General features: G+C 41.7%; 1 protein-coding gene across 1 annotated transcript in view; it reads right to left on the bottom strand.

The window, feature by feature from the left end:
* The window catches only part of Mipep (mitochondrial intermediate peptidase), a 108,099-nt gene that overhangs the window by 44,264 nt on the left and 51,090 nt on the right, over window positions 1-12,745 (bottom strand). Inside the window, exon 15 of the mRNA XM_090342395.1 lies at window positions 3,237-3,311. Coding sequence (XP_090198521.1) covers window positions 3,237-3,311 — 75 coding nt within the window. The remainder of the gene's footprint in view (window positions 1-3,236; window positions 3,312-12,745) is intronic.

Here is a 12,745-nt window from a genome sequence, read left to right as displayed (position 1 = left end):
GAGAAGCCAGTGAAACCCAACAGGAGAATAAAGCATCAAAGAAAGTTTGAACAGGGCCGGAAGTTTGGCCTAATGGCAGAGTGCTTACCTAGCATGCACAAAGACCTGGGTTCAATTCGTTAGTACCACATTCATAGAGAAAAAGCAGAAGTGGTACTGTGGCTCATGCTGGGATTCTAACCTTGAGAAAAAAAAAAAAAAAAACCCAAGGACAGTGCTCAGATCCTGAGCACAAGCCTAGGACTGGCAACAACAACAACAACAAAAAAAATTGAACATTGGGGCCGGGAGTTTGGCCTAGTGCTTGCCTAGCATGCACACATGAAGATCCAGGTTCAATTCCTCGGTACCACATACATAGAAAAAAGCCAGAAGTGTTGCTGAGGCTCAAGTGGTAGAGCTCTAGCCTTGAGAAAGTCCAAGGACAGTGCTCAGGCCCTGAGCTCAAGCCCAGGACTGGCAAAAAAAAAAAAATATTGAACATGAAATCTGCTGCCTACAAAGTATTGAGAACTAAGTTTTGTATAGGGTACTTTGAGGAAAGATAACATCCTTTTCTCTTTTCAAAATCTGAATTGTTTTAGTGGTACTGGGTAGAATTTACCTGATAGAACAAAGTCAAAATGCCTCATTTAAAGTAAAAAAAACGAAAATACAAAAAAAAAACCTGACATGCCATTATGCCTCTGATATGTATCTTTCTGTTTCAGAAATAGAATTTGCAGAGAATGCGCAGCTGTTGACTTGAAAGACTAAGAATTAGTCTGGATAAAAGGAAAAATTTAAATTACCTCTAGCTTCTGGCTTCATGTTGATATAAAATTATGGCTCTAAATTATAGAGTCAAGTATAAACCTTTCCTCAAAAAAGACAGATGTCTCTAAACATAGCGTGCTCTTCTAAGTGATAATCTAAACATGCAGCCAAATACTATTTCTTACAATTCTATGTTGTATAATGAGTAACGATGCCTGAAGATAATTGGAAAAGCCAAAGTTATTCATCTGCATCTTACTTATACTCTACCACTGTGAAGTTTTAAGAATTAAAACTCTTTATTTCAATTCGAACTAAACACAACCTAGCAACAAGTAAAAATTCAAGTGTTTCAATTCTTCAGCTATGCCTTTTAAAAATGATAAAAACACAGCATGACTCCTGGGGAGAGCAAAGTAATGGGCATTTAATTTATGTTTATCTGCTGATAAGCCAACAATTCTCAGGCCACCAGCATAGTTTCCCATCCAGTGGGTTATCCATTCCTGAGACCAATACAGAGCCAGACTTTAAAACAAGGCATGGTAAAATGGCACATAATAATTCCTAAAGTACTCTTCTATCCCTTAGGAAAGCTGAAGCAATCCACTTCCTTTCCAGCCTTGTGAATCTCCATGGTACAGATCCAGTGGGATGGCAGGGCATAAGCCCTATCCTGGCAGAAGCCTTGCACTCTTTGGCTTAATCATTTAAGAGGATAAGAGGGGAAAAAATTGTCTTCTATTTACCATAGCAAAGATATGGAACCAACCCAGATGCCCCTCAGGTGATGAGTGGATCAACAAGATGTGGAATTTGTATACAGTGGAATTCTATGCTGTTGTCAGAAAGAATGACATCACCCCATTTGTTAGAAAAAAAATCATATTAAGTGAAGTAAGCCAGACTCAAAGAAACATAGGCTCAATGGTTTTCCTCATTTGTCATAATCAGTAGAAACCTTGGGCTCCCCTAGCAGAGATTTACAATAGAACAAAACCTAGATACATAAAGCCATATAGTATGACACTAAAGGAAAGGACCTCCAGGATATAGAAACAAAAGCCATATAATGACTGATTGTTGTCCTAAAGTACTATGTTATCTCTCATTTCTTTTGCTCTCCCTTGGTTATCTCATATTGTTACAGTATTTCACTTTGTTATATGATATATTGGATATATTTGTATTTGGTTATTTGAAAAAGGATAGGGAAGGGGGGAAAACAAGACGAGGGGTGGGGGTGAGGGTTGGGAAATGGGGACCAAGACGTGAGAAAGGGTATTGTGAAGTAATGCACCTTCTATCTGGTGAATATAATGTAACCCTTCTATTAATTACAATAAAAATATATGAAAAAAAAAGGAAAAAAATGTCCTCTCATTTTAAAAGAAAGTCAGTGGAGGGGGTATGAGTGTGGCCCAGTGGGTGGTGGAGGGCTGCCTAACATGCACAAAGCCCTGGGTTCAATTCCTTGGTACCACATATACAGAGAAAGCCAGAAGTGGTGCTGTGGCTCAAGTGGTAGAACATTAGCCTTGAGAAAGCTCAAGGACAGTGCCCGGGTCCTGAGTTGGCAAAAAAAGAAAAGGAAAGGAAAGGAGAGAAAAGAAAAGTCAGAGCTGAGAGTGGTGGCTCACACCTGTAATCCTGGCTACTCAGGAGGCTGAGATCCAAGGACCGCAGTTCAAAGCCAGTCTGGCTACTAAAAAGTCTATGAGACTCTTATCTCCAATTAATCACCAGAAAACTGGAAGTGGCACTGTGGCTCAAGGGGTACGGTGGCAGCCTTGAGCTGAAAAGCTCAGGGACAACACCCAGGCCCAGAGTTGAAGTCCCAGGAACGACATGGGGAAAAAAAAAAGTCAGTAGAATAATTCCAAAGAGAAAAGTCCCAACATAAACTCCTAAAAAGGAGGTCTTTCTACTACTAACAGCAAATCAAGACTCTTGCACAGGGTGTGACAGCACACACCTGTAATCCCAGCCTTGGGAGATAGACAGGAAGGACTTGAATTCAAAGCCAGCCTGGCCCACATAATGAGACTTTGTCTCAAAGAACCAAAAACAGAGAAAAACAAAAAAAGGTCTTTGGCCAGTAGTATTAATTTTAAAGGCCACTCTATTGAGTAGATTAATTTACAAATCAATTGCAAATCATTTTTTTGTCAATAGGGTAGATTTTTCTCCCACCTGAGCCTCCACATCTGGCTTTTTGCTAGTTAACTGAAGAAGAAGAGGAGGAAGAAAAAATCTCTTGGACTTGTCTGACCAGACTGGCTTCAAACTCTGATGCTCTTATCTCAGCCTCCTGAGCAGCTAGGATTAAAGCATGAGCCATGGGCACCTAGCTTTTGGTGAGTTCTTTAATGTCAGATGAAAGGTGTTTCCATAGCATGATTACAGTCACGAATGAGCAGCCTCGGCAAGGATTTAGGTGGGTTGATGATGGGAACCTGAATCCGGAGGGGAGCACATACCTGAAGTTGCATCTCTGCAGCAGCACACACCTTCTTGGACTCACAGAGACGAGACACCATGTGCTTTGGCAGTGGCTTCATAAAACAGAAAGACACAGATGTGAGTAAGCTAAGCCTGCTGGTAAGCCATGCAATCGTACATTCTGAGTCAGGAGATTTAAAAAGAACATCCCGTGGGGAAAATGAATAACAAAAGCTCCTTAGATTTTACAAATAATAATTACTTTCAAATAGTTCAGTTAACAATACAATACAGATTTAGTTTTAACTCCATTTAATGTTAACAGATGCTGTCCAAGCAGAATATGCAGTTGAGGGGGAAAGTCAATGTTACAGGACATAGGGGATGGCTTAAAACCCCAAAGCATACACTTTGCCTGTCCTTTTGTTCCAGGGAGTGTCGGATCAAGTGCTCTCTTAACTTATAAACCCACACAATAAGGGATGATAAGACTAAGAGATTAAAACGTCAAGAACTGAAGGGTAACCCAGGTGCCAGCCTGGATTTTAAAGCTTAGCTGGAATGAAATTGTGTTCCCTGTAGAATTTAAACTCCCAGCTGCCTGAATGTTTTTATTTCTTTTTTTAATTCTAAATATTTTCTATTGTAATTAATAGAAGGGTTACATTATATTCATTAGATAGAAGGTGCATTACTTCACAAACATTGCTATCCTTTCTCATGTTTTTGTCCCCATTTCCCTCCCTCTACCCCCTCCCCTCATCTTTATTTCTTTCAAATATTCCATAAAACTTGCTTTAAGGAAGTGGTGCTGTGGTTCAAGTGGTAGAGCACTAGCCTTGAGCTGAAGAGCTCAGGGACAGCATCCAGGCCCAGAGTTCAAGCCCTATGACCGACCCTCCCTCCCAAAAAAAAAACTTATTTTAACTTTTTTTTTGTTTTTTTTTTTTTTTTTGGCCAGTTGTGGGGCTTGAAATCTGGGCCTGAGCTCTGTCCTTAGACTTTTCTCAAGGCTAAAGCTCTACCACTTGAGCCTCAGCACCACTTCCAGCTTTTTTTTACGTATGTGGTACCTAGGAATTGAACCTGGGTCTTCATGCATACTAGGCAAGCACTCTACTACTAGGCCAAACTCCCAATCCCCAAAACTTATTTTAAAAACAAAACAAGGGCCCAGAGTTTGGCCTAGTGGTAGAGTGCTTGCCTGGCATACATGAAGACCCAGGTTTGATTCTTCAGTACTACATACATAGAAAAAGAAGCCAGAAGTGGTACTGTGACTCAAGTGGCAGTGCTCTAGCCTTGAGAAAGCCCGAGGACAGTGCTCAGGCCCTGAGCTCAAGCCTCAGGACTGGCAAAAAAATTACTGACTTGATGGCCTAACAGGCACAGTAATAAACTGTGTTTTCCAACCTGAAAAAACTACAGAGCTTAGACATGACTCAACATCCCTGCTTGATTTAAGGCTTTTTCCATTTGACTCATAATTGAGCCAAATCCTACAAAATACAGGTCTTCACGGAAATAATCTAATAATGTAGTTGAAGACACTTTACTTGATCTTTCAGGACCATTACTATTGATGTTCACAACTCTACTTGCAATCTAAATTAACCTAAAAGGCCTTAGTGAGAAACATATTAACAAGAGACATTGGTGACGACGACTGGATCATCAACTTGTATATACTAAAGCTCATGGGTGAGAACGTAGGCTCCCATCTGAAAGGAACAGTCACTATCTGAACATCCCTGGGACCCAGAACAGGGCCTGGACCTCTGTGAGAATTTGCTGAAGATTTGTGAGAAAAAAAAATTATAAGAATTGCTGTAAATGGAGTGTGCGTGAGCGCACGTATGTGTGTGTGTGTGTGTGTGTGTGTACATGGTACGTGTACATGCACAATGGTACTGGAGCTTGAACACAGGGTCTCTTGTTTTGCTCACCTTTTTCCCTCAAGGCTGGTACATTACCACTTAAGCCATGCCAGTTTCAGTTCCAGCTTTTTGCTGGTTAAATGGAAATAAGAGTCTCACAGACTTTCCTGCTGGGGCTGGTTTCTAACCATGATTCTCAGAACTCAGCCTCCTGAGTAACTAGCATTATAGGAGTAAGCCATTGTCCTGCCCAGCTCTGAGTCACTTCTTTTTTTGTTTGTTTTGTTTTCTTGCCAGTCCTGAGCACTGTCCGTGGGTTTTCTCTACCACTTGAGCCTCAGCACCACTTCTGGCTTTTTTCTATGTATGTGGTACCAAGGAATGGAACCTGGGTCTTTGTGCATGTTAGGCAAGTATTCTACCACTAGGCCAAACTCCTGGCCCCCTGGGTCCTTCTTAAGTGAAGGACTACAATACACAAGGATTTGATGACAACTCAGAAAAAGATATATAGCCTATTCTTTTCTCTTAGTTTGCCTATAAGAAGGCAAAACAAGCCAGGTGCTGGTGGCTCAAGTCTGTAATCCTAGCTACTCAGGCTGAGATCTGAGGATCATGGTTCAAAGCAAGCTGGAACACAAATGTCGGTGAGACTCTTGTCTCCAATTAACTACCAGAAAACCAGAAGTGGTGCTATGGCTTAAGTGGTATAGCAGTAGCCTTGAGCTGAAGAGCTAAGGGACAGCACTCAGGCCCAGAGTTCAAGCCCCAGAACTGACAAAACAAAAACAAAACACAGAGATGGGTATGGTGATATATGCCTGTAATATGAGCACTTGAGAAGCTAAAGCAGGAAGATATTGAGTTCCAGACTAGCTTTTATTACATAACAAAACCTCATCTTAAAAAATGAATTAAATAAAATGGAAGAGATGAACAAGGAAGGAGAGGAGACAAGAGGTGAGGGAAGGAAAGAGCAGGGAAGGAAGGGGATTTTAGCCTTTGACACTAATTGATACAAATTATACAGTACAATTATGGGTCAGGGCATGGGCAGGGGGTTTTCTACAGCAAAGCATTATCTATATGATAGAAAGAGAAATGTCCCAAAATGAAAATTCTTTTTTTTTTTTTTATTGATTGGTTCTCAGGCTTGAACCCAGGGTCTGAACACTGTAGCTAGCTTTTTTGAACAAGGCTGGCACTCTACCACTTGAACCACAGCTCCATTTTTGGCTTTTTTTTTTTTGATGGTTAATTGGAGATAAAGTCTCATAGACTTTACTGCATATGCTGGCTTCAAACATGATCCTTACATCTCAAGACTCTTGGGTAGCTAGGATTACAGGTGTGAGCCACTATCACTGTGCTTGGAAGTTGTATTTGCCAGCACATTTCAGCAGAATGTTCAGGCTTATTTCAACCTTACTTCATATTTTAACTTATAGACAGGATTCATGCTATACCTAGAAGATGTTTCATACTTTGTAAAGTTTTAACAGTCTTACTTTTCATAACACAAAACATGGAAGTATATTTTTTCCTCCTTCAACAAACATGAAGCCTATTATGAACCCTCCCTTCCCTGTACTGAGCACCAGGGACAAAGTGATGGTACAGTTAGATGCGTGCCCAAGTGCTTCTCCATGTGAGCACAGACTTGAATCCTGCCTACCAAGAGTTCCAGGCAGCAAGGCACTGCTGGGCATGACAGAATGCCAGAGCCACTAAGGTTTACTGAGGAAACAAGGTAGGCAAACCGTGAACAGAAACGAGTTTCCTAGGTAAGAGGGGAGATGGGGGAAGATAGGCTCAAGCCAGAGAAACAGCAGGTGCAGAGGGAATACACCAGCAGGGCTGCTGTGGGACCAGGGTGGAGAGAGCCAAAGGCAGGAAAGAGGAAAGAGGGTGCCTGACAAGGACAGCAGACTAAACCATCAGGCCCCACCCTTCCTCTACCACCAATCAGGCTCCACCCTTCCTCCATGGACAGGTTTGAAGCAGTGGGGAGTCTGAAGTAACTGCCACAGTGGATAAAGAGAAGCCCCTGGCTTTGTCAGCCCATCTTTAGCATCCTCAGCAAGGGTGTCCAATGAGGATGGAGGAGGGAGGGTCCCACGGCCCAGGAGGAACTGCCTCCACCTGCTTGGGTCTAGAAGTAGCTGGGAGGCAGCAGTGGGGAGGTGGTGAAGGAGAAATGTTACTTTGTGGATAAGGAATGCAAAGGTGGCTTAAGGGGAAATGTTGAAGAGGAAGGAGCACAGAGGAGCAAAACCTCAAGATGCCAAAGAGACAAGATTAAGGGGGGCCAGAAGTACTGAGAAGCAGGGAAGGGAGGCTACTTAAGTGACAGAAGAAAGGGTGGCTTGGGTAGAAGAGTGAGTAGCATAGGAAGAACCCCAGGAGGTCCCCTCTGATGAGCTCTCCCTGAGTTCAGAGAGGAAATAGGGGGTGGGGGTGGTTAACAAGATGAGACTGGATGTGGATGGTATCAAGGAGAGAAGTAGAAGGATTCACAGAAAGGTACCCTGCTGAGGTAGGAGCCTGTTGGGGCAGAGGGGGGAAGAAAAGGGTAGAGAGAAAGGCAGGCCAGCTGCTTCTACCATGGTCAGGCCTTTGCCAGAGGCTCAGAGGCTCTCTTTTCTGCAGAAAATCCCCAGAAATGCCAGTCTTCATTCAGAAAGCCAAATACAACACTCTCCTTCCTGTTTATTTAGAGGCCAATATCTTCAGAATTCAAACCTATACAGGAAAGGGAACATTCCAGACAAAGTCAGTGAAGTGAGGCTTAAGCCTGTCCTTGTTAGGTTTTCAACAGCGCAAAAAAAAAAAAAATATGAAGAAAAAGAGTAGGTAAGGCAAGGATCATCAGAAAAAACAAAACAAAACAAAAAACAAACTTTATCAGAAATGATAGATGGGGAGATGGGGTGGCTCAGATGGTAGAACACTTCACCCAGCACACATGAGGTCCTGAGTGAAAACCCCACCATCACACAAACCCATGGATATAAAATACGTTCTTAAAAACACTTAGCCTACAGCAGTTACACAAAATGTTTTCCATTCCAAGAAACCAAGTGAGAGTGACAGGAGTCTCTACTCTTCTTTATAACTTTCTATAAAATCTATATTTCAAGATACAAAAAAAGAAAAGTATGAAGCCTCCTATACCAAAAATATCTTAATGAATACAAATAATGTTTACCAATAATATCAAGAAACACATCAGCAGAATTAAGTACAATCCAGTAGACTTGAGAGACCAAATGATTAACCCACCAAGTCACATCTTAAATAATGCATCAATATTATGTGCTGCTTTTTAAAATCTACTTTGGTTACTAGGTCAGCTGGAATAAATATATGTATTTAAGCTCCTAAAATAGTTACGTGTTTATTCTCTTAGAAAAATACTAAAAGTAATGCTGGTGTTATCACAATCATAGATCTCAAATTCTATTTTTTTTTTTTTTTCCATTCCTGGGGCTTGAGCTCATGGCCTGAGCACTGTCCTTGGGCTTTTTCCTCAAGACCAGCACTCTTCTACTTGAGCCACAACACCATTTCTGGCTTTGTCTATGCATGTGGTACCGAGGAATCGAACCTGGGTCTTCGTGCATGCTAGGCAAGCACTCTACCACTAGGCCAAACTCCCAGCCAGACCTCAAACTCTATTACAAAGCAATAACAACCAAAATAGCTTGGTATTGGCACAAAAACAGACCCAAAGATGAATGGAACAGACTAACAGACTCAGAAATAAAGCCATATACTTACATTTATCTAATATTTGATATGGGAGTCAAAGATATACAATGGAAAACGATAGTTCCTTAATAACTGCTGTAGGGAAAACTGCTGTGGGAAAAACTGGGCACCCATATGCAGAAAACTAAAAATGGATCCCTGTTTATCACCATGCACAAATATCAACTCGAAGTGGAAAGACCTCGACATCTGACTTGAAACTCTGAAATTACTGTAAGAGGGAATAGGAGGAACACTAGAACTCATAGGCACAGGCAGAAACCTTCCTGAAAACAGTCCCAAGGGCACAGCAAATAGGTGACTTGACAAATGGGATTAGTCAAAATTAAAAGTTTTTGCACAGCAAAGGGGATAGTTAATTAGAAAACCCTGTCTGCTATCTTTGGCATCCAGCTGCCCATGCAGAATACTTCTAACCCCTGGTTCCCTAACTGTATAAAAAGGCCTCTGAACAAAGATGGGTGCCATTTCTCCCTCTCCCATGAGAGAATTAGCCTTGTCAGCCCCCTTTGACAATAAACTCCTTTTGCTGTCCATGACTGTGTCCTTGTGGTCTTCTGAGATGATTACTTTCATTCAGCCAACAGACTGGGAGAAGATCTTTACCAGCAATACATCAAAGGCCTACTATCCAAAATAAGGAGTTCAAGAAACTAACCCCTCCCAAACCTAATACACCAATCACTAAATGAGCAAAGGTGCTAAGGAGAGACTTCCTAGCCGAGTTAAGAATGGCAAAGAAATACATGAGGAAATGCTCATCATCCCTGGCCACAGTGGAAATGCAACTCAAAATAATTCTGAGATTCCATCTCACCCCAGTTAGATTGGTTTACATTGTGAATTTGAACAACAAATGTTGGCAGGGATGTGGGGATAAAGGACCTTATAGTACTGTTGGTAGGAATGTAAACTAGTACAGCCACTCTGGACAACACTCTAAGGTTTCCTCAAAAAACTAAACATAGATCTTCCCTACAACCTAGCCATACCACTCATGGGCATCTACCCATAATATTACAAGCCAGGATACCATAAAGACATTTGCACATCCATGTTCATTATAGCACTATTTACAACAGCCAACTTATGGAAACAGCCCAGATGCCCTATAAGAGATGAGTAGATTACAAAATGGAATTTATGTCATTTGCAGATAAATGGATGGATCTAGAACAATTCATGTTAAGTTAGGGAAGCCAAGCTCAGAGACAAATAGTGAATATGTTCTTTCATATGTGGATGCTAGAGCTAAAATACACTGTAACATAATAAATTATATACATCTTGGGGAATTCACACACAGTAGACCAAAAGAGTATGTTCTTATAAGAACAGAAAGATACAATGCCCTGTGCATCTGAACATACAAAATAATATTTATTTCTAGGAATTGGAAAGGTTTTTTTTTCTTTTTTGCTGTTTTTGTTTCCTTTTTTGTTCTATTGTTCATTTATACATCTTTGGAAGTATAAAGGGAGCCATAGAAATGGACAGACAGAGGGTGAACAAATACAGCAGTGGTACTCACTGGACACTAGATTGAAAATTAGCTACACAACTTGTGAGCGGGGATGGAAGGAAAAACTGGGAGACAATGAGGGAAGAGGTGATATTATCCAAAAAGAAACATCCTCTTTACCTGACTTACGTTACTATAACCCTGTTAAACATCACCTTTATAGTAGTAATACAAAATTAAAAACTTAGGAAAGATCTAATATGGCACCTAGTACTATTTCTCAACTAGACAATAGGACTTCTAAGAATTACAAGGGTTTTTCCTACTGTATCACTTCCTATCATATGTAAGCTTTGGAGATCTCATGCACACATGACAACATTCAAAGACCTAGATATTAAACAGTCTGACTTCACCACCATCTCCTGAAAACTACCTAGGCCTTTTCAACGATATTGTCAGTGTATTGTCAGAATGGTGTCCAGTTATGCAAACAGTGAATGTTTTATGAGGAATAGTCACAAGTCCTTTCTGGGGGTCCTGTCAGAGAAGGGGGCTTATGTAAGAATAACATAGTAAGTGACCTCATTCTTGACAAACAACAACAACAACAAAGAGAACGTAGAAGCCAAGTATCAAAGCAGTAATATACAAAAGCCAGCCCAACTGACAAACTTGGCTTGATATAAAGGGAAATGACATGTAAAGGGAATGACATGTCCTGCTGCTTCTTGCTTTTTAACTAGTTCAGACTCCAGGAGATCCTGCAGAGTGCCCTGACAACATCTGCAGACACGGGATCAACTTCAGACCCAGACCCCAGCCCCAACCCCAAACCAGATCCAGAAGATGATTCTGGCTCTTTATATGGAGACACCAGCAGGTCACTCCTGGCAGCCCAGGCCAGATCAGCAGGGATCCAGACACTGCTCTGACTCCTCCAAGCCAATCCCAGCTGCCAACTATCGTGGACACCCAGTGAGCAGAGCCCACCCCACTAAAGACAAAGCTGAGTCAGGTTGCCACAGCAGCTGAAGAATGTGCTTTGGCTACTGTAGATGCCAACATGGCTGTGTCCACTTCATCTCAGATAGACAAATCTCCAGCTGGGCCTACAGAAGAATCACCACTGTCGTGGTCCCATGTGGATCTGTCCACAGCAGCTGAGATAGACCCAGCCTCACAAGAGGCATCATCTGAAGAGTCACAACACGAGAGAGAGCACCTCTGCATTTTGCTGTGCATCTGTTGAAGATGCCATTCTGTCAGTGTCAGGCAGTGAAGAATGCATGGGGTACAGTCGATGTGCCTCCAGAAGAACCATCTCAACCTTCAGTGGCAGCTGAAAAGCCTCAACACAGGGCAGCTGATCTGCATCAGGAAGATTTCTTGTTCATGGCATCCAAGACAGTCTCCTGCAGCTGTGTCAGAAGATGAAGCACCACAAGGTGCAGCTCATCTGGATCTGTCTGCGGTACCTGATACAGACTCTATTCCACCAGAGGAAGAAGAAAAGCTGTCCATGGGAAAGCACTCGGGCATCAGCAGATGTCTCTGACCACTGCTTGTGAAGAAAATCCTCTTCTACCAGTAGCCCCTGTCTAAAGGGCAGTCTCCATTCCAGCTGACCTCAATCTCAAAGCTGCCCAGGTCACTCAGGACAAATGAACCTCCAATCTATGACTGTCCTCACTGCTCTACAGACTTTGTCTGATATCAACCCACCTTTACCTGCAGAGGGCAATTTTGCCACAGCAGATAAATCCAAGCTTGATTGCAATTTAAGTCTGATAACACAACTCTGGATGTGGAGGCAGACACTTTCAGAAACTCCTAAGCTCCACTGAGCATCGTCTCAAGCACACAGGGAAGTCCTGTCCCTCCCCTTGGAAGTTATCTACTGTTCTGTTTCCTTTTTCCTGTATATAATTCTAACAATTGATTTTAATTAATGTTTACTATTTATTCAAAAAATTGTTTAAAGAAAAATGCTTCCCTGTTAACTTTCAAATACTGTTGGTGGTGGGAATGTAAACTAGTGCACCTGCTAAGGAAATCAGTGTGGAGCTTCCTCCAAAAACAAAATACAGAACTCCTCTATAATTCTGCCCTACTACCACTGAGTATGTATCCGAAGGAAAGTAAATCAATGTACCAGAAAGACTCCTGCATACCTATGCAGCAGTTTACAATAGCCAAATAGTGGAATCTGCTGAGATATGCAACAACAGATAATGATATGGAGTAAGCACACACACACTCATAGACAGGAAGGTATATTAGAGAAATGTCTTCTCGCCAATGTTTATTTGTTTCTGTTAGTAGCCCTTTGCCAACACACCATGAAAACCAATACTGAAAACAGTAAGTTCTGAAAGTAGAACTATAGAACAGCGTAGACATTGCCTATTTTTGTCTCCTCAACTTAGGGCTCTCA

Source organism: Megascapheus bottae, chromosome 11 (genome assembly GCF_031878675.1).
Source record: "Megascapheus bottae isolate mThoBot1 chromosome 11, mThoBot2.hap1, whole genome shotgun sequence".
Lineage (NCBI taxonomy): Eukaryota > Metazoa > Chordata > Mammalia > Rodentia > Geomyidae > Megascapheus > Megascapheus bottae.
This window is presented reverse-complemented; position numbering and strand designations above follow the sequence as displayed.